Source organism: Colletotrichum jinshuiense, chromosome 3 (assembly GCF_051148585.1).
Source record: "Colletotrichum jinshuiense chromosome 3, complete sequence".
Lineage (NCBI taxonomy): Eukaryota > Fungi > Ascomycota > Sordariomycetes > Glomerellales > Glomerellaceae > Colletotrichum > Colletotrichum jinshuiense.
Window position 1 is genome coordinate 1,233,907 of NC_139310.1, and position 24,197 is coordinate 1,258,103.

Here is a 24,197-nt window from a genome sequence, read left to right on the forward strand (position 1 = left end):
AGGAGAAGCAACTCAAAATGGAGATAATGTACAATGCTTATGCTTCCCTCCGCTCCGCAATGGGCAAGTAAGTCTTCTGCAAGTATTACTCTACGAACAAACAGCGTGGCCCGATTGACCGCCGAGCGAATACAGATGAGTGATGCAGGCATAAAGAGCGATACACTTGGACAATACCACAGAACTCATCATGTCTCATTAGAATTAATTATACTACTGTTAAATGATCGGTATTCATCAACAATCTTGCCTCTTATCTTAGGCATCTCCCTTGTCGCTGATGCCAGCGACAATCTTCTCGTCGGGGTACTTGCGGGCAAACATGCCCAACGCCTTAATGGGAAATGTGAACTTGTAGTTGGGGTAAGTGATGGTGCAACTCTTGTTGAAGACGCCTTCCATGGTCTCCTGCAGCCACTCGCCGTTGGCCTGCTGGCGGTCCATGAGGAATTGGATACCCTTTCGGAGTGGCTCCATTTGGTTGTATTCTGCCTCCATCAATCCAATGAGAGCCCATGCGGTTTGCACAACCAAGGAGCCTCTGGGGTGTTCGTGGTATTCCATCGTCTCACACGCCTGTGTTATGGTTAGTCGAAGTCCTATTCCTGTGACTCAGTCATACGAGACGTACCTTGTAGCTTTCTGACCAGCCGCCGTCTTCCCTTTGTTTGGAGATGAGAAAGTCGCAACCTCTCCTCGAGACCTTGCTGGTGGTGTAATGATCCCCTGCGCTAGCCAGACTCTCCAGCGCGAACATGCCGGCATATGTGAAGCAAATGCCCCAGCTTCCGTACCACGAGCCGTCAATGTTTTGGTGAGACCGAATCCAGTTTACAGCACGGTGGATGAAGATGCGGACATCCTTCGCACGGTAGTCGGGCCAGTGCTTCTTGAAGAGCGACAGGGCTGTGACGCAGGCAGTAGTGCACTCGGGATAGTCGTACTCAATCATGATGCGACCAAAGACCTCAGCAGCGTTAAGCATCTCCATGTACTCGCCTCCACGGCGTGCCTCGTACGAGCCCACGCCGCCCGTCTCGTTCTGGTACAGCAAAATGGAGTCAACAGCGTCGAAAATACGTTGGTCATCCAGAAGCTGGGGGTAGCCCTCGGTCTTCTGCAACAAGATGACAGACTTGAGTGCCTCGGAGATGCAGTCGCTCACGGCGTAGCCCTGCTCTCTGTTACTGAAAGGCCAGCCGCCCTTGCGCTGCTGGCGGTAACACTTCTCCGAGTCCTTGCAGTCTTCGCGGATCTGCTGTCTATCGAGGAATCCGAGAGCCTTCTCGAGCATCGGGCGCCATCGATCGTCAGTCTCGAGGCCAGCGGCCAAGACGGACTGGATCATGAAGGCGGTATCCCAACATTGTACACCGTTGGTTCCGTTGCCAAGCATGCCCTCCGCGTTGACCCACAGAGAATCCAACAGTCTGTCGGCGTGGCGGCGGACAGTATAGGCTCCTGGCCCATCCCGGATGTAGCAGACAATATGGTTCATGGGGCCATTGACTGGCGCCAGGCCGAGGTAGTCCGTGTTGGCATCCTCCATGTCCACCAAATCGCTCGTCCAAGCCTCGGCCTTCTCCTTGATGGAGTTGGTCCGCAGGAACGGGTTCCAGACGTTTACCAGCAACCAATTGGCTGTGTTGAGAAGCCAAGACTTCGGGTGGTAGTTGTCGCCAGGTGCGATGGAATTTCGGTTCGCCTTCCAGTTGATGGACGCCCAGGGCTCAGGAAACAGCTCCTGCTTGAGGGATCGAATCACATCCGTCTCTTCGCAGCTCCAGCGCTTCGAGTACACGTAGGACATGGGAAGAAAGACTTGGCGGATGTGAACCCACCACCGCCGGGGATGGATGGGCACCCAGTCGGGCAGCAGCCAAATCTCAGGGGGTACCGGGTTGACAATATCCCAATCCACCAAACCCAAGACTGCGAGCCACCACTTGGCCCAGTGCGGTCCGTGGGTAGCGCCGCCAAGCTCGTGAAGCCTCGCCCTGGCCTTGACCATGACGGGCTCATCCGCGTCAACTCCAATGAGCCGCAGAGTTGTGTAGTTCAGGGAGGTGCCGAAGACGGTGCTGAGGCCCTCGGTATGGAGACCCCATCCGCCATGCTCGGGGTGAGCACGAGCGAAAAGGTAGTTCTTGATCTCGGTGGCGAACGCGGACGAGATGGGTGTCTTTGTGACGTACCAGGCGATGACGGCGCTCGGGAGGAGGAACATGGGCCCACCGTATTCGCATCCCCAGTCGCCGTAGGGCAGCTGCAGCTTCTCAATGTATTCAAGGCCATTGCGTGTTGCATCGAGGGGGTTCTGAGGCTCGGGGAGGATTGGGAGGTCCTGCATGGGGAAAACAAGTCAGCGACCGAGAGTACATCACGACGTATACCAGAGGGTGAACCAACCAGGGGAAGACCCAAGAAGTACTTGTCGGCGTAAGTCTGGGGCCAGGCCTTTGCGGCCTCGTCGTCAAGGTACTTCCAGGTGTGTCGGCCGTCATCGTCCTTCATCCTCCATTTCGTGCGATCCGTCTTGGCGTCGATGCGGGGTCTCTTGGGCCACTCTTGCTCGGCGATGGCTTCTGCAACGCGCTTGCGGGACTGGGGTGATTTGGCGGCAGTGATGCCATTGCTCGAGGCAACGGACGAAGCTTCTTCGACGACCATCGTTGGGTGTGATTGCGTCTACGCAAGGATACGGGGAATGGGAGGAAGCTGTCAAGACTGGCGATCGGGATGGAGGAGGCGGGTTAATGCACTTGTTAAATATCGGGCCCAGTCAGCTCGCGGGACGCGGTCCCTTGCGTATCTCTCTATGGCGGTGTCCAGTGATGGATGCATGTGCTCGGAAGAAACCCACCATATCCTCGTACGACACCCCTGCTGCAATCATGATTTAGTGGAGCGAGCCGATATGCGTTGGTGCGCCGGGCAGGGGCTGGAAAGGAAGGTCGCAACCAGCACTCGGTCAACACTCGATTAATTTGGCCGGTCAGGGGCCCGCGGGCTTCTCCTTTGCCAATTCATCGAAGTGCAGTTGGTTTTTGGTCGTCTTTTGACATAATCGGTCGATCCTGCTTCACCCGCAACAGCACTCCACCTTGGCACAAACCCAATCCCCACGCCTACCCTACCTACCTATGCCTTTTAGTTTGACAGGTGTCATGTTGCAGAGGCCGCTGCAAGATTAAGTTCAGCGGCTCCGAGTCCCCTAAGCCTCTGCGAGCACAAGCCAAGTCACGTCATCCCAATCAGTTGGTGCCACTGTCGTGTGCTGCTGAACTGTTTGAAATGTCTCCCGTCCGTTCTTTCCCGCCAGACAAGTGTACTATCATTGGTCAATGGCTCCCATGTGGTGTGCGACACCTCTTTCCCGTCGGTTCCTGCATCTTTCTTTCCTACCACCTTGTCATCCTCCGCCAATGGCGCTCGTCTTTTCTTGGTGCTTCTACAATCTGACCAAAGATTGACAAATCGCTGCCATCGCATTGTGCGACATGATTTGTCTGCACTTTCCGTGCATCGTACTTTGTCTAGTCATCTTCCAACAGACCTTGCTACCTCTACAATGCTAAACGGCCGCCAACGGGGCCAACTAACGTCGCAGCATGCTAATCCGAGTCAATCAAGCAACGTCGTCACTATTCCCGATCCGGATCTTCGTGAGAACGCTACAGGCGCGGCCATCACCAAATTAGAGGACATACTCGTATCGGTCCAGGATTCGCTGCGTCGGAACCAAGAGATGTCTATCCCCTACAGGTCCCGACGCTCTTCAGCCAGTCATTCCACCGGCGATGCTGCTAGACCGACTCGCTCTCGAACGCGCCGATTTGCAGTTTGCTTTCCAGGTCGAACTGTCGACGAAGCTGTCAAGTTTAGTGCGTAGATACACATGTACACCGGTAGTTATCCTCTGACATGTGTCTCGCTCAGCCCGACTGATGCGCATCCTACAACTCTCGCTCAGCGCCCTAACATCGGGTATATTAATCACCAAAAGGTCTGTCGCAAGCGCGTTCGCTGGCACTCGCGTGATATACCATGGCTGAAGACAAGAGAGCATAGGAACATCTATTACCAAGATGTGGATCTCTTCAAACGACAGGACGTTGTCGACAACCTCGTTGATGATCTGGCCTACACCCTCGGGCTTGGGCGGGAAGATCTTGGCATAGTAAGTGCTCCCTGACACTGGTGTCGAATTGTCCTAACTGTTGAATCAGGTAGCGGCGAGCAAGGGACTGGTAGCAGGGCCCATCTTATTGCGCACAAGAGCTCCTTCGGAAGTCGACGCATCCTCAGGCGAAAGTGTACAGCCACCAAAGAACTTCTCTCGGTGTCGGACTGACCATTGTCTAGGGGGTACTTATTCCTCCAGCAAGGATCATCTCCCAGGTTGACTTCGGTATGACGCAATGGGTCTTGGTCATCGAAAAAGAGGTAAGTTTTGATCTACCTCTAAGTTGGAATTGGTAGCTGAGTCGCCCAGGCCACCTATCGTACGTTGGCATCAGCAAGGTACTGGGATACCTCATCCTTTGGGAGAGGTATTCTCATCACGGCAAGTAAACCTCATCGGACAGCGTTCCAGCTCCTTCTTATACTTGTCCAGGGAAAAGGCTATCCGGATTTGAACACCAAGCAGTTTCTTCACCTTCTCCATGAGGCCAAACCAGAGCTTCCGGTCTTTGCTCTGGTTGATTTTGACTGTCATGGCATTGCTATCATGCGCTGTTATAGTCACGGCACTAATGGACAGGCTCATGAAAGGGATGTCACTGTACCTAGTATGCAATGGCTTGGTATCAAGAGCAACGACCTCGTTCATTGCCACGATTCGCTGACCGGCCAAGAGTCGGACTCAAACGCTAGTGGGCGGCGATCCGCCATGGGCGAATCGTCAAGTTTTCTCACGGCAAGAGATAGAAAGCGTGCAGCCAACATGATAAAGGGGATGAGCGAGGACGGTACCGAGAGCGACACCGAATGTCGACGAGAGCTGCAGGTGATGTTGTTCCTCGGAGTCAAAGCGGAAATTCAGGCAGTGGACGATACGGGCGACATGTCGAAGTGGCTTGATGAGCACATGCACAACTGATTTTCTATCAGAGTGGTGTTTGTTTTTATCACGCTGTTTTGGCATTTTTATTTTCTTGGGGGCGTATCAGGGCAATCAATACGTTCAAATATCTTGCGCCTAGTTGATGATGGCTGGAGCGGAGGATAGTGCGGGGTATGCATTACCTCTTTACACACTGTACCTCCACACACATCACTCGAAAATTTCTACCTCATTTCAAGACTCATTCAGGTCCTCAGACAGCACTCGCAAAATTCCAACATAATGGCTCCCAAACTTTCAGAAGATGAGATCGATGATCTAATCTACTTCTCTAGAGCCGGAGAGCTCACCGATCTTCAAAAATCGCTCAAATCCCTGTCGGAGCGCGAGAACGTCTCCATCGGCGAGGTCATCACCGCCGCCAAGGATGAGGGCAAGTCAACCTGCCTGCACATGGCTGCGGGCAACGGTCACCTCGGTATGGTTTTTCTTGCATTTTCTTTTTTTGCCGCCCCTGCCTCTCAAAATATCATAGTGGCTATCCGCGATCCCCTACCTGCAGGTACTGACCTTCTGCCCAGACATTGTCCAGGCCCTGATCTCAGCCCTTGACGCCCGCCCTGCGGAGGAGAAGAAGGCCTACATCGACGCTGCCAACGAGTTTGGCAATGCAGGCCTGCACTGGGCGTGCCTGGGTGGCCACCTTGAGGTTGTCAAGCTTCTGGTAGCCAACGGCGCCTCGCCGGCAGTCGCCAACGACAAGGACCAGATCCCGCTGGACTCGGCGCTGTTCAACGGCAAGAGGGAGGTTGCGGACTGGTTTTTGGCGCAGTCGGGCGGCCTCGAGAGCGGGAACCAGGAGGACGGATTGAGCGGTGCGGCGTCGGGGATTGAGATTGAGGATGACGGCGAGGAAGAGAAGAAGGTTGAGGAGAGCAAGAGTTCATAGTGTTACGAAGAATTCAAATGAGTGAACGACATTCCGAGTCCCTGGCCTTGATATTGGTGGCCGGGCGATATACACAATGGTGCTGAACCCCGGTCCAAAGCACCCCTGAGATACATTATGCAGACGTGACTAGCAAACGGTGGTGAACGTTTGGATTTCGTCCCTAGGCTGGTATCTGGATTGCCGACACTACACAACGTCTACACGGCCAAAGTATTATACCAACCGCAAGGTATTGCCGCATTCTGTGGAGTTGGTACTGGTCACTGGTTAGCTGGGGTTCTCGAACCGTTGACACGCTACCGGCATGACAAAAAAATACGCGGATGGCCATAGTGGAAGAAAATCGCATCGCCGGCCCTGCTCCCCTCCCTTCTTCTCATTTTCATTCATCCAATCCCACAAATTCGCCTCCGTTGATTCCTCTATTCTCTCTAATATTATTACAGAGTATCAGCCGCGAAGAGATGTACGGGGCAAATACTTCAAGAACGGGCCGACGCTATTTTCAGCGTCCAGTTTCATTCTTTGTTAACTGTATGCACACCTTCATCAGGCACTTCTACAATCTGGTTTAATCTTTGCTTTTCAACATGTCTGAATCTTGTAATCTCTTTATCAATGACGAATGGGGCGAAAGGAAGCGGATAGAACGACGCGTACGGCACTCTGGCAGCTACTATCATGTGTTTGCTATGCCACGACGGTTTAGCGTAAATGGACGGAAGACTGCAAAGGAACACCGACAAAACTGTTGGTTCGAAATTTACAATCAATCCAAACTACAGAGTTTTGGAGGAAATAATATGAACTTATTACGTGGTTTTTGTCGGATCACATATCAGACAGTTGTAGATGTGTGTATGTATATGAATATATATACAGATATGTGTTAATGAATAAATATATAATTACCCATGCCGAACTCAAACATATAAGAAAAAAGTTGTGTATCAGAGAAAGCTCACAACTTTGAATAATCCTTATGCTACCTCCAAGGGGAATCACCTGCAACATGCAGTCTAGAAATAACTATATGTTTTCCGATATAGGGTATAGAGATGTCCACCTTGGGCGAAAACCGAGTCAGGAAGCTGGCGGTGCATCCTTGCGCCTGTGCTTCGCCCTGCAAGGCGTGTCTCAGACGGCGGTACGTAATCCCACCCTGGGACATGGAAAAGGCCTTTTGCTTCAGGGACTCGGGGGGCGATTTCTTGCCGTGGCCAATGTCAACATTGCTTGACGCCTGTGTGGGGGAGGAATCGGGGCGGGTGCGATGCACTGCCATCCCGTCCCAAAGTCCCCCCCGTGTGACTCAATCCCGCAGGGGGCTAGCCGATCGCATGATGGACGGATTCAGCGTCCATTGTGCAAAGTGCATTTAGACGTGACCGCGCCCGGTGTTATTGGAGTGTCTTTTTTGTTTTTCATTTTGACATTGAAGAAACCGTCACCGAATTGCACACTGCACCTACCTGCATCATACAATATCAAATTAAACCAAGAGAGTTTGGGACCATGGCGCATCGGGAGCGACACCAACTCACAGAGGGCCAACGTCGACGGTTCGAAGATTGCGCCCTCCAGAACGTCCTGCTCGCAGACTGCTGGGCCGGCAGCCAAGTCATCATGGTCACCTGCGAACCATCGGACATGTATAAATTCACAGGCTACTCGAACTCAACAGCGATAGAAGTGGACATTATGTCGCCGGCAGAGAAGCCCACATGGGATTCCGCGAGCAGCGGGCAACAGGGAACCCGACAGCTGTCGAAGCGGACCATCCGCCTGCTTCAGAAGTCAAAGGAACACAAGAGGCTCCAGCCGAGGCCGTGGCACGCCAAGATCGACGTGCACGAGATGTTCGAGCTGTACAGCGAAGACGCGCTGCTCAAGGCGCAGGAGACGTTTGACGAGCTGGACGCGGCGTTCACGGGCATCTGCATCGCGAGCTATGACAAGCGCGAGTCGATGGCGGCGCTGAAGGCGTTCGGCGTCACGCTGCCCGCGAAGACGGTGTTTGTGGACCTGGTCAAGGTGCTGGAGCACCAGACGCGGGACGAGGGGATCCCGGAGGAGCTGAGGAGGTTCACGGACGAGAACGTGGCGGTGCGGAACGGGCGGTACGACAGGCGGGCCAGGGATTTGACGGGCCCGCACGGGATGCCGAGTATAAGGTTGCTGGAGGTGCTCGGGCCGGCTGCCGAGAGCCACCGGTCGGAATTCAAGAAGTTTGAGAAGGAGGAGATTGCGCTGAAGAGGATTTCAAGGAGAATGCGCAATGGTTAGACGTTTCGATTGGAGATTATTTGTTTTTGTTGCGATGATTTCGTTAGCACCCCCCTGTTTGATGCGAGTGACTCTGTGTGTTTGAGACCGGCGCCGGCTGGCGTCAATATTGGGTTGAATTGTCACTTGCCGTCTCTCATAATAGGACAACCGCGGGCACGGTTTGTCCAACAGTCAGGCGAGGTGAGTTACGGCGCCCGGATCACGTGGGCAGAAACGGTGTCTGGAACAGACGACGGTTTAATAGGATGACGGCGAAGAATATGAAAGTCCGGTCAAAGGAACGGAGCGACGCGGACAGTGGGCTGCAGCCTGCCCGTACCAGAAAAGTTGGCCCCACTCAACAGCAGCGCATGAGTAGGTACGTACTGGGTACAGTGCCCAACTGTGTGCTGTCCGAGGAGCGTGGGGGCAGGGGATCCACTCCACAAGTCCCTTTCTTTTCGTTCCGCGCAACCACACCACACGCCACCCACACACCGCACACACGCTGCTCTCCCATTTCCCGCCCCATTTTGCCAGGGAAGGAGACGACGGAGATGTGTGGGGAAGGGGGGCATTTTTGGGGAAAGGAGCGAGCACCTTTTATCCCCCCCCGCGTCGAACACGGGCGCCTGAGGCGCACCTCTGCCAATCAACAATCCCCGTCTCATCTCATCCCCAAATTCGAAGTGCATCGCGACATCTTCAACCACTTCATCACGCCCGGCGCATCTCATCTACCGTCGCCGATCAGGACTCTGAAAACCTCCGAGGTCGCATGTCCACTAAACCGACGGCACCGCGTCTCAAACGCCCTACGTGACCATCATCGACGTGTCTTAACTCGGTGTATGATGTTCTCATGACCGCCGTTAATGGCGAGCCACCCATCTCCAGCTGGCGGGGCTGGAAGCGCCTACAAACGCGCGAGCCGGAGAGGCGCGCCTCGCCGCTTCGTTTGCGATCACCCGGGATGCGACAAACTGTATTCGAGGGCCGAACACCTCCAGAGACACCAACTTAACCGTGAGATGCTCTCCTAGACCCTCCGCAACATGCTGTCATGCGGCTAGGCCAACCTTGTCCGAGCCAGTCCACGCAACTGACGCGAGCCAACAGACAACCCCAAGGAAGTCTTCATTTGCGATATACCAGGCTGCGACCAGAAGTTTGTCCGCGCCGACTTGCTCTCACGGCACAAAAAGCGCCACTCTTCGTCCTATATCCCTCGTAATCGCGCTCCCAGCTTCAGCACTTCTGTCGCCTCGGGCAACATCCCCGGTCCCACAGTTGCATCCCCAACATCGGCTGGATCCTCGCGACCATCTTTTCCCCAACCCTCGTCAAGCGGGCCCCATGACGCTGCTATTCTGCTGACTCCCGACTCCAACGCCACGTCTACGCCTACAACAACCGCACCAAACCCATCCTTGACTCAGCAGGCTGCCCGGATCGGCCAACCGTCAACATGGCCATCCATTGATGACATGTCGGTGGATCTGATGCGTCAGAAACCGACCTATTTCGGCCGCGAACAGCCCCCGATTGCTGAAGCGCCATCCTTGATGCCATCGTTCAACCCAGTCGGCTTCCAACCAGACGAGGCCCTATCGAGAGATCACTTCGCCGTGTGGCTGTTCGACCCGCAGGCAAGCTTTAGCGAGTTCAATGGCGTTGCAAACCTTCCCTTCCTTGAAGGAGGCCTGGAGTCCACGTTCAACAATAACATCCACTACGATTACGAGTCCCTCACTAGCCGATCACAGATGGATCCCACTCCACCCCGTCAAGTCGAGGTCAGCGACGAGCTCATCAGCGAGCACCGCCGGCAAGAGGTTCTCAGATGGCTGCAAATGTTCCGACAGAAGCAGCCCAAGTACGAGCCCCGCATTGTAAGCCTGGTGCAGGAGAGCGGGGGAGACCTACCCGCCTTGAACCTGGACATGATGAGAGACTGCTTGCAAGAATACTGGAAAAGTGTCTCTCCAAGGCTACCCATCGTACACCAGCCAACCTTTTCTTCCAACCGTTGCTCCATCTTCCTGCTGATGGTTATGATCGCCCTGGGAGCCGCATCTCTGAGCAGCAGGGACTCCACAGGCAACCTGGAACAATACGGAGGGTTTGCCGATGTCATCATCTCCAGCATCCGCTGGGAAATCCTTACTGCTGAAGAAGCAGCACCGCCGGTGGGTTTGTTCATCGCCCAAGCGCTCTTGTTGCTTGAGTATTATGAGAAGATATTCTCGTCTCGACGCATGCATGAACGAGCTCACATCTATCATTCGGCCACCTTGACCCTCTTAAGAAGAGGCAGTCCTCTGATCGGAAGAGCAGGGAGCGAGTCTCCCCCAGAAGAAGCTGCTCCGACGTCGAACGATGGGACCTCGTCGGACTCGAGAACATGGTGGATCCGATGGGCCGAATCCGAATCGATGCATCGTGTTGTCTTTGCTGCCTTCATGATGGACATCATACATGCAGCAATGTTCGGACACGCCGCCGATATGGCGCCCCATGAGATCCGTCTGCCCCTGCCTTGCGATGATGGGCTCTGGACAGCCCCGACCCCCGATGCCTTTCGCCAGCTTGACGGAAATTATCGGATGTACGGGATCAAGCAGGTATCGTTCCTCGACGGACTGAAGAGTGCTTTGCATGGCCAAGAAATCAAGACTCACACGTTTGGACGCATGATCATCATGTCTGGGTTGCTAAGCGTTGGTTGGCATCTCTCTCACCGAGAGTCGCATCTCAAATGGCTGGACCTTCGCACGCCTAGCACTGACACGCACGATGGATGGAGAAAGATCCTTCTCCGCGCCTTCGATGAATGGAAAGAAAGCTTTGACAATGCCGTTGGAGCCAACGATACATCTGAGGTGCCTGGGCAACCCTCGGCCTCGAATGGCCCCATCCACTCTGCTGCTGTGCTCTATCATCTGGCCCATATCAGCCTCCACGTGGATATCGTCGACTGTCAGGTGTATGCAGGCGCAAAGCGCTTGGTTGGTCGCAAAGTTTCTACCCGCGACCATTCCAATGCTGTAGCAAGAATGAGAACTTGGTCGAATGCTCCATCTACACGCCATGCCGTACTTCACGCTTTCAAGCTATTGTATCGCGTCCTGGTTGACCAGCGGGGGCCAAAGAGACGAGCGAACAGTTTCGGTACTCTCCCGGAGCCCGTATCCGTGTTCTACTCCTGCCGCAGCGAACCGGATCCTCATCGACCATGGATCATGTACTACGCAGCCCTGACTATCTGGTCCTTTGTGCAGGCGTTGGGGATACCCAACAAAAACGTGCCACCAGGCAGGTACAGCGAGGTCGCTCGTTACCTCGCTCATTTTGCGGCTTTGGACGAGCTCAGCGATGAAGCTGCCAGAGACTTGAACGATAGGCTCCCAGAGTTGCTTGACTTGCTAAGGACAAGCCTGGAACAGTCTAATTCGGAGCTTTTGCGGGAAGCCAGTGACAGACTGAAACTTTGTCGGGAAATGCTGAGGTGATTGAATCAACCAGCTTCTAGATAAGCTTCCCTTTACTTGATCACCGAAGACAGGGTCTATCTAGGAGAGAGCAAAACCCCGAGTTCGAATTGCCCTAGGGAAGGCTTCCACCACCGATATGATAGCTTCCGGCGGAGATAACACCACCATACCACACATATCCAAAGCTCCGGTAGCCGATGCTATGATCGTGGAGCGGAACTCATCGGCTGTGGGGCGCCCAGAGAGAGGCAGAGCCTTTCCAGCTGACATTATGACCCCCAGGAGCGCGCACCAAGCTTGCCGAAGAACCCTCGGTTATTGTGACATAACGGGTTCAGGCCACTACTAGGAAAATCTACACCGTGGTGTGAGGGGACTCCCGTTGATAATACCGAGCCAATAATCTTCCACGGATAGGCCGTAAGAAGAAAGGCCGAGACCCTGGCAAAGAAATAGCTCAAGTTATTGACTATGGAATGTGCGACATACACAAAATCGTTGTCACGAGGATGTCGGCCAGCAGTAAGGCGGACGGTGTTGGACAGTCATGCGAAGCCTGTAGGTTGGCTTGCCTCCTGAGATGCCCTTGATAAACATCTCATTTGGCACTGGAGACGGGCAGCGCATGTCGCGCTTGGGCCGGCGAGGACAAGCAGAACCCAGGGCGTTGTGCTGGAGTAGCTTGACGGATCTATGAGTTCGATGCTTCTCATGGAAAAAGCAGCACCGCTTGAATATCGCCAACTTGCGCTGTTGACCATGAGCAGAAGCACATGGGAATCTACGCCGCCATCCAAGGGTTGGACCTCAGAGGCGTGCATGGTGGTTTCCTAAAACCCCGCGTCAAGATCTCGAACTTGATATAAAGGGCTGATGCAGCAGTGGCTTGGCGAAGTGCGTGTGAAGGAAACCAGGTTATAGATAGGGCTCTCTTTGTGCAATGTCACCATCACTTGTTGTGGCACAGAGCACACCAGGGACAGGTCCTTCTTGCCAGAGGAAATCAGCAAATACCCCAAGAGGGCAAAGCAAATATTATCTGATAGGTGCGCATGTAATATGCACGAGGCTTGAAATTGTCCAAAATACAGATAACTACAGTTACTTACACTCATCTACAAGTTAATTCAGCAGTCAGCCTAGTAAATAGAATCAAGATCGGATTTTCCTCCAAGCAAGCGGGGGCCTGTAGCAGTCACTTAAGCCCACGGGTAACGAATTACTAAAAGACTGTGGTGATAACATGGTAGTGAGTTGGAGTAGGAATGGGATGTTACATGGGTGCCTGAGACAGGAGAGCGACAGGATGACACATAATGTGGGCTGTAACTAAAAAAGCTCTAACCATGCGTCATGATTTGTAGGCCTATTATAACCCTTTCGCATCGGCATATCACCGAAAATCTTCTACACCTCGACCAGTTCATACTTGAATGTACTTGGTACAATATACTAAAACCAGGCAACCTTGCAAAGCGATTATGATTATTGAGCTAAACTAGCCAAGATTACCGATTTCGAGATTACACAAGATCACCGTTTCTTCAGAGTATACTGCGGTGCCATTTTGTTCTGGCTGCAGACATTCAAGACATCCCTCTTCGAACTGAAGGTCCACCCGCTCGGCATGCTGCACGCATTCAGATTGTTGGCCGGGAACCAAAGCCGATATATGGGCGCGAGCTTGTTGAGCTCGCACACGTTGAACACGTCCCGGACCTGGACCCACGTGTACGCGGCCGGACGCGTGCATGCCTCGAGGTTGTTGGCCGGCAGGCGCAGCTTGTACAGCCTGTTGGACTTGTTGACATCGCACGTGTTGAACACCTCCCGGACCTGGGTGTACGTGTACCCGTCCATCTGCGTGCACGCTTCGAGGCCGTCGTACGGCTTGCGCAATCTGTATTGTATCGAGAAGCTGCCCTGCTGGCAGACGTTCAGGACGTTCAGGACGTAGTCGTACGTCCAACCTTGGGTTGGCGCATTAGCATGACTTCGTCTGACTCGGTCGAGTATATGTCCTGGGCAAGGAAAGGGGGCAGGAGGGAAGGGGGGGGTTGGGTTGTGTACCTGATGGTGGCGGCGTGCAGGAGTAAAGATTATCGCGGGGACTAATTACAAAATACTGCTTCTGGATGCCTGTACCGCCGCATAAACCGATCCCCTGCTGTTGTTGAGTGTAAACTGCGCCGGACGGGGGGGGGCTGCAGGACCAGTAACCGTTGACCAGCGATCCTGTATGGTGTTAGATGGTTTCTCAGGGGCAGCATGGAACGATGAACGAGGAAATAAAGCGGTTGGTAGAGGAGGGCATACCGGCTCGCTTTTCGTCCTGGTGGTTCTCGGCGACCGGGCTCAGGTCGGAAGGCGTTGGGGTGCAGATGGAGAGAGATGCGAGGGCAAGGATGAAGAGAGACTTCATTTTGGATAGCGGTTTAGAGGGTAACTGATTATACTGTATACTGTTTTATAGCTTGCGGATCAAGATGATCTCTTTTCTCTGGAGATAGCCAGAACCATGCCTTTATATCCTCACTCTCATCTTTCATCCACGGTAAATACCGCGGTTGGGAACGCCCCAGGACCGCAAGGCGTTTCGCACCTCTAGCTTCTTTCACGGCGCTTGAGGGGCTGAAGATCTAGACCTCCGTTTCCCAGATGCTTGATCCCACCAAGATCTAATCTGTGCACCGCTGGCGCGGTTTTCGTACAATGGGCGTCCCAGGAATTTGGCGAGGACTGTCATAGGACCATGGTGAATGAGTCCCGGTTTTCCAAGGCTGAGCAACAAGCCATGTCTCAGAAAGGTGGGGAAATGAGTCTTTGGAAAGCGACCCTCCAACCAGGTTAGCGGTTGGAAGACTAGGAATTAGGCATTGTTCTGCGGAGACCTAGACCTTACTTATTACTGCTCTAGTACAGTCCTTGGATACTCTCACAAAACTCTCCCCCGCTCCAGCTGTCATCCTTAAAATGGAAGAGACTAATACTGGATGGGGATGGCTAGTTAAAAATGGCAGCTAACAACATCATGGGACCGTGGCGAGGCTGAATAAGAAGTTGTTGCGGCTGTGTGTAAGGCGTACTCTGCAGAATAGTGCTGTCTAAATGCTCTTGGTTTTCACTAACCAGTTGACAGAAGAAGATGGCGTTGGGGCTACAGATCCAGCCCCCAGGGAAATGCAAAGTTTTAAGAATATAATAAAGCTATAGGCTTCAGCTCTGGCATACTTGGTGCGCCATGCAAGTTGGTGTCACTTTCATTGCGGTGGCATGTGAACTTTGCGCGCTGGATGTACCTCGGACAACTTATCAAAGGAGAGAGACACACGTAATCAATACCCATTTTCAAACCCCATAGAAGTAACCATCAAACCAGGCATGGGCTGTTGTTCAGGGCCGCTTGCATATGTCTCGTTTGCACGTGTCCAGAAATTCACTTGAGTTGTACTTGGTAATTTTCCTTACAAATTCGGGTGCCTAACAGTCATTTTGACGACAAAGATGCCGCATTGCTGAAAAGTTAATATGCATGTACAAGAATAGAAACGAACAGTGGACCGTGAACCCCCCGTTCTCCGGCTTCCATATTTCTTGATCTGCCGGTAACCTCCACTCAGCTGTTAGGGCGAATCGCCCTGGCTGCGCCAAGTGAGTCGTGATCAAGATATATGGCAAGCGGCCGAGGATCGAATCTTTAGTGGTTGGCCGTTTTCTGGTCAGAGTCTAATCCGTTAACCGCCGGATGATAAGTCAAAGCGCAAACAACAAGCTGTAGCCGGCGCTTGCGAGGAAAAGCACCCGCCGAGCTCTAAAAATATTGCTCCGAACGTATCACATGACATCAATCTTACCTGTTGATATGATAAGACGATGGCGAGGTTGACTTAATCTCGGTTGATGGCGGCAAAACTATGTCCACGATGATTTCCGCCACAAATGCGACAGCGGAAACCATGCGTTAAATAGGTACCGTCGGATTTGGTCTGCCAAGAACCCTCGTCGTGGTAGACCTTTCAACAATGAGATCTGAATAAGAGACTTAAACCTATCACGATTTCAAGACTATATCTGGACTGAATTGTGAGATTAGAAGTAGCGCATCGATACCAGATTGGGGCTATCGGAAAGCTCTGCCTGACAGACATGCCACCTATATCAGCACCGCGCGAAATCAACGGTCAACAAAAGGACTCAAAGTAACAATCAAGACCTCTGGCCCCTTTCAGCACATATAAGCTTCCCAGGGCCACGTTAGTAGTTTGGTGTTTGTGGCTGAATGTGAGATTCCAGGAATCTACGAAATGAACCTTCAATAGACAACACAGCAAAACATCCTTGTGAACATGTATATTTCTTGAACCTATCACCGCAGGCTTGTAGCTCCCCACTGTCAACCAATGACTAGGGTGGGTAACATGCCCTTTCTGGTCCGCTTTATCTCGGATGTCGAGAGCTCTTAGGACTGCGCGTGATACGACCGCATCTAAACCACACAGCGGCCACATGACGCAATGCATCTTGATGCATCCTGCATGGCAAATGGGATTTTAAAACAGACAAAATGTGTGTAGTATTTGTATTTTCGGAGAAATTAAAAGAATATGGCACTATCAAAAGCTATCGCCAAATACACTTTCCTACAACGACTTAATTTTGAGGTCCAGTTGTGAGGTTACTGCTATTGCTACATTGGTATCGATTTGTAATCATCCCTGTTTAGCAACCCCGACATCAGATCCTCCCGTTTTGATCTTCACATAATTTGATGACCCTATCTATTTACGAATTAAAGTCGAACTCTCTGCAAATCCAAATCCTATTCCTTGCCAGCGGCGTCTGCAGCAGCGCCAGCTTTAGCTTGCGGAAGGAAAATGGCGAATTCTCCATTCATGTTGGCCACCTTTAATGTCAGCTCGTTCTCTTCGGCCTCAAATTCGAGTTCTCCGAGCGCTGGGTCTATGATGAAGGCGTTAAGCTCGGGAAATAGGCGGCCAACTTGACCCTTGCTGATGTCCAACTTGTCTGAAGCGATGTTAACTTCCAATACCGTCACACATGTGGCTTCAGGACTTACTGCCAGCATTTAGAATGTAGTCAATCTTTGATAAAGTCACGCCCTGTCCGCCTTCGGCGAGATTGACCTTGTATGAGACCGCCTCAACAGCCGTGAATCCCGCCGGAGGGGGTGCGGGTGCTCTATTTTCAGTCACCGTGAGAGTTCGGCCAACAGCATTCTGGAACTCGACCTCGAAACGGCCATTTTTCTAAGAGAAGATTGTCAGAACCTCGCCGAGAACGTTGTAATATGGTATTCTTTTACTCACCCCGGGAGGGAAAAGAACATCTTGCTTGGCATTCGCACCGCCAAGCCGCACAGGTACGGTGAATTGGCCCTCAATCTCTTGTTCCTGCCCTTCACCTCCGCCTCCACCAGCAGCCTCTTCGCCCGCTTCTGCCTCTTTTTCTGATGGTTTTGGCTGGCTCTCAGTCGTACCTTCGGCAGGCGTCCGTTTCGTAACCCCCGCGTCATTCACCGCGCTGTTTGCAACTCCATTGCTTCGAGCAACTATACCAGTAGTCGGCGTGTTTGAGATGGGCAGCGAGGCCGCAGCAAATATTTGGGAAGAGAACAGGACAAGTGTTGAAAGCTTCATTTTCGAAGTGTTTAATTATATGAAGAAGGGAAAGAGTAAAGACCAACGCAGTTGGCTTGGACAAACAGCGAGTTAATAGTTAAGGAGTAAATGGAAAGTGTGCAGCCATCATCGACGAAAACGCGCTGCACCTCGGAAGTCAAATGGGTTATATGTCCAGACGAACGCTTTTCTGGCAGGGCCTCGTGGACAACTTGGGGTGAATGTTAATTCTGAAAGGGAATGACTTGCCAAGAACAGCGGGATCATGAAACCCACATAAGACTGCAGGGGTGAAAGCCTTCCACTCTCCCCCGTGGTGCCAAGCTCGCTAACTCACCTTTGGCCAAGCAAAAGCGCCCGAAGAGCCTCATCCTTGGGACTGACCCGGTAACTCGAGGGGTTGCATAGCACATTGCAGGCGACTGGTCATGTCAGGTTTACTCGAGATGCGGCACTAGCTCTGCTTGGCGGTCTGGCACCTCGTCTCTACTTGACATTTCCGGCTGTTGGCTGATGCGGAGAGGATAGCCACTTCGAACGAAACCTTCAAGCTACCTATTAACACGGCACATCGAGAACGCAGAGGATAATGTTGGTGTACACCCTGCGAAATGTAGTCTGAATTCTGGAGAAAACCAAAACGCAAGGCTGAACGAAGATCCACCTAGTTCGTCGCCCTTGTTGCTCAATACTCATCGCTTGGGACGTTTATTTAAGGCCTGCAATACCTCATTGCACGTGGTCGTGGAATCCATGATCCAAAACCGCATTTCTTGCCGTGATTGTCAAGCTGCCATCCGGCGTTCCTGAATTTCGGCTGGTTTTTGATGGGGGAACCCGACCCCTTGTGCGAGTCTCAGATGACAGTTGTAGGGAGCTAAACTTAGACTCTCAAACTCGGGGTTTTCTGCTAGTCGAATCAGCAGAGCTATGCCCCTGTCCTGGTTTTCGACCACAACCATGACAACTTTACCCCCAGGGCGCAAAAACGACCATGCGACCAATTACAGCGCTCCGGTAGCGCCTTTTCCCAACTCCGGTCGGCTCAACTTGCTCTGCACTGAAACACAGCCATGATGACACCAGGCGGCTGGTCGGCCCCTGCCTTCGATCGGCTCCAGGGTCGGAAGTTCCTCCTCTACTGTGGACTTTTGCCATGCTGAATTGTAGTCCGCAGCGACTGGAGGGTATTGAGGCGAGAGTCTGATCCCGCCACTTTGTACTTTTGCGCCACAAAATGCGAAACACACTTTCAAGCCTAGGAATCACCTGCGGCTATCCCCCATGAATAATGAATTCGGCGCCGGCGAACGGCATTTCGTTCGCCTTGGCAATCAGGCCATTTTGACTCTTTCTTCTTGTTCGGCGGTATCCTGGCAAGTGAAGCTCCGGCCACTTTTGCATGCCAGAATTCGGCCCCGTAACATCCTGTTGGCAAGGCCAGGCTTGATGCCTGTGGCTAAGTGCAATCCAGAGTGTTGACCGCAGCGATCTACCTTGCCAGTCACCTTGGGGCTGTATTTTTGGGTGCAACAACAGCATGCAAAGCAAATAATTATTTTTCAAAATAGACGTCGAGCATCGCATATCCTTACGACTCAGGTTTACAGAGATTTTGGACTAATGAGTCCGTGAATGGCACTTCAGGCAGTTTGATGATCCGAAGCTTTTGGTGCACTGCAACATTCCTTCGGATCGGAACAAAAGTGGAATAACATAATAACTTGGAGAATGCTCTATTTGAATCTCAGAGCACTTCTTCGCTTAGCTATAGATCAGAATCAGATGTACCATGCAACTCGTCTCTCATGCTCCTAATCGTCATACGTTCACGGATGGCTAACAAACGCCTGTGGATGTAGAGCACCTGGTTGGGGAGAGGACATGGCCAAAAAGCGGGGGTCCGGTCCCGCTTATTCCGGCACCTCTTGAGCTTATTCTCCTTCCTCTTCTGACATTGGAATTCTACGGTGCGTTAACGTCAACATCAACGTCAACGCTAACGTCATCTAAACCCCTCAGTCGAACGCTGACTCACATTGGGCGCCATCCGCAGGCATATTGTATCAGCTTCGGGTTACCTAGACCTTTCACCAATACTTTTGCTTCAGCTAAGCGACAAAATGGTAACCAAAAGACTGGCGCGATTTGGCGATTGGGATAGCCCGATAACGGCCGATACCGTGACATCAAAGAGTTGGTCGGTCTCGTCGCCACGGGTGCATGTGAGTGATGTCAGGGAGCCACCGGGTTTAACGTACTGACGACTATTGTAGCGTGACACTGGCCGTGCGTTCTTTGTGGAGTCCAAGGATGATGGCCGCAGTGTCATCGTCGAGACCACGAAAGACGGCCTCAAGGACTTATTGCCAGCACCGTACAGCGCCCACAACACAGTTTATGAGTATGGCGGCTCTCCATACGACGTGGTTTCAGACGGGCGCATCATCTTTTCTAATAAGGACAACACCGTCAAAATCCTTGAAACCAACACTGGAGATGTGTCAAATTTGACTGGAGACCCGAAACTGCGATACTCGAACTTCAGCGCCAATCCACGCAGTCCATGGGTTCTGGCCATACAGGAAGACCATGAGATCGACAAGCCCGAAGGGATTAGAAACTATGTCGTCGCCCTCAATGCGGAGAGCGGCGAAGTCAAACGAGTTGTTGAGGGGGCCGACTTCTACTACACTCCGCAGTTCAGTGAAGACGGCCAGAGGCTGACGTGGATGGAATGGGACCAACCCAACCTCCCATTCTCGGCAGCTAAGATCTTTTCGGCCGATTGGACAACATCGGCGACCGTTGAAAACGCAGTGTTGGTGGCAGGAAAAGATCGTGAAGGGGCTGCAGAACCTCGATGGGGTCCTGATGGCAGCTTGTTTGTATGCATTGAAGTTGATGGCTTCCGACAGCTGTTTCGTACGCCTCCCAACGAAAACGCTATCTCCCATATCAAACTCCGCGGGTTGGAGAATGCTGAATTTGGAGAGATTCGATGGTTTCAAGGAAGGTGCGTTGACCTATTGAGAGCCGACTACACATCCAGAGTTGGTGATGCTAACGTCCATCAGTCATACTTATGCACCACTGTCAGCTCGATACTTGGCGGCAGCTGCCATAATCTTTGGCCAGGCAAAGCTGATCTTGATCGACCTCGAGAAAAACGATTGGAAGACTATCGGGCCCCCGAATATTTGTGAAATTTCGTTTGATTCGGTAGCACGGTTGGACGACAGGTCTTTTCTGCTCATCGCCAGCCAGTCAGATTCTCCATCCGCGCTGTACAAGATCGACATCACAAGCGGGGAAACGACGACAGTGAGGGAAACTACCAATGAAAAACTGAAAGAATCATTGTTCTCGAGACCGGAACTTGTCAAGTTTCAATCAAAGGGCTCACCCTCTCGCACGATTTATAGCACTCTGTGGATGCCACGTAACCCCAAGTTCCTGGCACCAGAGGGTACGCTTCCACCTCTAGTCATTTCGTCCCATGGAGGCCCAACAGGTTACACTGGCTCCGGGCTCAAACTTCGCACCCAGTACTTCACCGCAAGAGGCTATGCCTACCTAGCGCTGAACTATACGGGCTCGACTGGACATGGCAGAGACTACCGCGAGGCACTGTTCGGTAACTGGGGCATCGTTGATGCGGATGATGCAGCCGAAGTTGCCAACCATTTGGTCACAGCCGGGAGGGTTGGAAAAGTTGGTATTGTTGGTGCAAGTGCCGGGGGATATAATGTTCTCCAAGCACTCGTCCGTTATCCCAGTACATTCGATGCCGGCTTTTGCGTCTGTGGCGTAAGTGACGTCAAGAAGCTAGACGAATCCACTCACAAGCTTGAGTCCGAATACATGGGAGCGCTCGTCCTCGACCCAGGCATGACTGATGAGCAAAAGGAGGAGAGGTACCGCGAGCGAGCGCCTCTGTTTCACGCGGATAAGATCGAGGCCCCGCTCTTCCTTCTGCATGGCGTTGCAGATACCGTGGTTCCCATTGAGCAAGCTAGACTTATTTACAAGGCTGTCAAGGACAAGGGAGGAGACGTCAGAATCAGAGAGGTGGAGGGCGAGGGTCACATGTTTGGCAAGCCTGGAAGCCCAAGACTTTGGCTGGAGGAGGAAGAAGCTTGGTGGAGAAAGTATCTGTTGGGATAAGTAGTGTCTTACCGCTATAAACCATTGCACGTTTTGTCATATATACACTAGGAAGCTATGGATTCCTTTTGAATATTTGAATATCGTGGCCTAAGATTTGCGGTCAGTATGAATATGTGCGTACGTTATTTGCTCATGACTGCAATATGGTTGATGTTTATTTCATGGCTTCAACCCAAAATTTCTGGGCAGCTAACAGTATGTTTAACTGCTACTGAAGAAACTGCGCGAATATCGAAGTTTAAAGAGATATGATTTTCTTTAGCTGTGTGCTACGATTATAACTTAAGCATTAACTTTGTTTCAACCACAATGCTGTGTTTATTTTGATACCTCATATATCTCTCAAACGGCACATGATAAATATAATAATGGCCTTAAAAGTTTACCTTGGACGTTTGGTATCTTGATTTTTCAGTCGGCGACTTTGAGTGCAGTCTAAAGATCGATTTACGGGAGCGATAAGTTCCGAGACCGTTGACCACGCGGTTCCAAGATCTGGACCGCAGTATTATGGGCTATGGGCGGAGTCTGGATTACGGAAACTCAGAGGGCCAACTCCAAGCAGCAACGCTGTTAAGCGAAAATGCGAAGAACAGGGCTGAAGGCGGCAGCAAAAGGACAACCCCAAGCCTAGTTAAGGCAGATGTATGTCCAATTCACCTCGGTTACACAAGGCCGATTCACGTTGCGCCTTTCAACCCTTGTGAAATTATCCGACTTTCGTAGCTGGTGACAATGAAATACTTGAACCTTACCAAGAAGAGACAAACGCTTTCGGTAAGGGCTGAGGGGAAGTTAGCGACGTAGGCCGGGAGCATTGAAATTTACTCGGCAGGCGAATCGAGACATTGAAGTGTTTATCACTGGCTCATCAATGATTCGTGTGAAAGGGGTTTTTCCCTTTCCGGCGAAATTGCATCATTCTGAAAACCGAAAGCACTGGTATATACAATGATGTAAACCTAGCAGGCCGGCTTGGGAGGTCGGAGGCACCATCTGGTAGACCCCAGCAAGAAGCGCGAGGACGCATAATTAGCCGGTGGCCGGGTCTTGTTTATCCAGGATTTGTGTCAAATTAATGACCTATTGTAATGGAATACCCAGATATACGTAGCCCCAGAGCGAGTATGGCTCTGTGTTGTCAATTATGGACAATACCTGAAATTGACATTGGCCTGGGTGTGATGCAGTGCCCCAAGACTCTGGTTCAACGGTGATTCTCCTAGGGGTTCTTTTATTATGTTTTGTTGCCTCCTAAGAAAGTAGCAGCACTGCTGTCGTCGGACGAAAAAGAAATTAGCGGAAAGCCTCGCAAGAATGAAGGGTAAATTGGTGCTAATGTAAGTGACACAATGTCTCAAAAGAGATAGGTAGTGCTCGGGTCTCAGCACCCTCTTTTAGAATCGTTACTGCCGAGAGGTCGATCGCAGATCAAATAACCAAGCCATCACAGCCCCCCATCTAGTCAAGCCGCCAAGTCTTGGTGGTGCTCTTGGCCTCTTTGCGAGGCGTGAAATGAGGCGTAAGGAAACAGGACATAAAGGTGTCTAGGTGACGCATTTGGTTAGAAGACTGACCCAACCAGTTCCCCAAGTTGTGTTTGTAAGTACCTCAAAGCAGCTTTACGTCTGACCGGAAGCTGCAAAAGGACCTCCCAAACTCTATCACGGAAACTCTTGACCAATCTACGTGCGCCGGGGCGAAGCCCACCACTCATATGGGGATAGGAATAGCGGAAAACACTGTTCGGCTCACGGAACGAAGGTCTCGCCGAAGTTGGCTTATGGCTATCCTACAATTCTGCTAACCTCGGTGCCATGACCGCTGGCATCTAAGACCTTTCTCTCGCTTAAGGTTCCAGTCTTGGAAAGCCTCTCACCCAGAGCGGAAGACGCATACAATGGGTTCCGTTAAGAGTATGAGGGATGACAGGCGAAAACCCAGCCATTGAAATGATCTCCAAAGGCTCCAAAGGTCTGGACCGGCTCGTCCGCACCCGGCCAGCCACTTCGACGTCGCTGAATTGGCTTGCACGACGTCGCCCCGTGATCTGAAATGTACCTTTGACCATATTTCTTCCCTTTCCCTGGCTTGTCAATGCCAGCAATGCTTCCCATTTCTTCTTTGCCCGCGCTTCGGTCCTCGACTTGACGTTCAGTTGCATCCTTAGAGTCAACTAAGCCTCTCCCTTCCGTCATGTTTTGATCATTGCACACATTGAAACAGCATACCAACGTTGCAATGAAAGCCAGTCTCTGGGCCATTTTTATCTTTTCTTGCCTACCATTCGTGTATGGCCTCTACGATAATGTTCCTGAATGTGCTGTAAGTTCACGTTTGATTTGTTACTTTCGCATCGTCTTGCATCGTCACGACAGCCTTCTAATTTCACTGGTCACCCTAGTCAGGATGTGTTACCGCACCCATGGACCACACGTCATGCGATATGACCAATTCGACATGTTTATGCAATGATATGCAATACAATATGGCCGTGATACATTGCGTCCGAATCAAATGTAGTGTAGCGGAGGCCCTCTGTAAGGTTTTTGTATCCGACTTTGGGGGTGAAGAATACTAATAGGGGTTCATTAGTAGCGAAAAAC

The 24,197-nt window shown here is 51.9% G+C and overlaps 7 protein-coding genes across 7 annotated transcripts; 4 read left to right on the forward strand and 3 right to left on the reverse strand.

Moving 5' to 3' along the window:
• Positions 1-258: 258 nt before the first annotated feature.
• Positions 259-2,670, reverse strand: EsH8_III_000365 (lanosterol synthase ERG7; the record flags this gene model as incomplete). The annotated part of the gene is made up of 3 exons (XM_083262090.1): positions 259-576; positions 632-2,344; positions 2,410-2,670. The coding sequence occupies 3 exons, from the start codon at positions 2,668-2,670 to the stop codon at positions 259-261; spliced, it is 2,292 nt and encodes a 763-aa protein (XP_083122577.1).
• A 1,228-nt stretch (positions 2,671-3,898) lies between these two features.
• EsH8_III_000366 (DNA topoisomerase (ATP-hydrolyzing)) lies at positions 3,899-5,104 on the forward strand (the record flags this gene model as incomplete). Its single annotated transcript, XM_083262091.1, has 5 exons — positions 3,899-4,180; positions 4,230-4,316; positions 4,366-4,446; positions 4,496-4,567; positions 4,619-5,104. 5 exons carry the CDS (start codon positions 3,899-3,901, stop codon positions 5,102-5,104), a joined length of 1,008 nt encoding a protein of 335 aa, XP_083122578.1.
• Positions 5,105-5,350: 246 nt separating this feature from the next.
• On the forward strand, positions 5,351-6,017 carry EsH8_III_000367 (ankyrin repeat-containing domain protein; the record flags this gene model as incomplete). Its single annotated transcript, XM_083262092.1, has 2 exons — positions 5,351-5,546; positions 5,650-6,017. 2 exons carry the CDS (start codon positions 5,351-5,353, stop codon positions 6,015-6,017), a joined length of 564 nt encoding a protein of 187 aa, XP_083122579.1.
• Positions 6,018-7,535: 1,518 nt separating this feature from the next.
• Positions 7,536-11,800, forward strand: EsH8_III_000368 (uncharacterized protein; the record flags this gene model as incomplete). Its single annotated transcript, XM_083262093.1, has 3 exons — positions 7,536-8,140; positions 8,195-8,301; positions 9,408-11,800. 3 exons carry the CDS (start codon positions 7,536-7,538, stop codon positions 11,798-11,800), a joined length of 3,105 nt encoding a protein of 1,034 aa, XP_083122580.1.
• Positions 11,801-13,315: 1,515 nt separating this feature from the next.
• On the reverse strand, positions 13,316-14,204 carry EsH8_III_000369 (uncharacterized protein; the record flags this gene model as incomplete). Its single annotated transcript, XM_083262094.1, has 3 exons — positions 13,316-13,752; positions 13,853-14,017; positions 14,099-14,204. 3 exons carry the CDS (start codon positions 14,202-14,204, stop codon positions 13,316-13,318), a joined length of 708 nt encoding a protein of 235 aa, XP_083122581.1.
• Positions 14,205-16,601: 2,397 nt separating this feature from the next.
• On the reverse strand, positions 16,602-17,439 carry EsH8_III_000370 (uncharacterized protein; the record flags this gene model as incomplete). Its single annotated transcript, XM_083262095.1, has 3 exons — positions 16,602-16,807; positions 16,860-17,049; positions 17,110-17,439. 3 exons carry the CDS (start codon positions 17,437-17,439, stop codon positions 16,602-16,604), a joined length of 726 nt encoding a protein of 241 aa, XP_083122582.1.
• Positions 17,440-19,544: 2,105 nt separating this feature from the next.
• EsH8_III_000371 (Alpha/Beta hydrolase protein) lies at positions 19,545-21,588 on the forward strand (the record flags this gene model as incomplete). The annotated part of the gene is made up of 3 exons (XM_083262096.1): positions 19,545-19,646; positions 19,698-20,437; positions 20,499-21,588. The coding sequence occupies 3 exons, from the start codon at positions 19,545-19,547 to the stop codon at positions 21,586-21,588; spliced, it is 1,932 nt and encodes a 643-aa protein (XP_083122583.1).
• Positions 21,589-24,197: the final 2,609 nt, after the last annotated feature.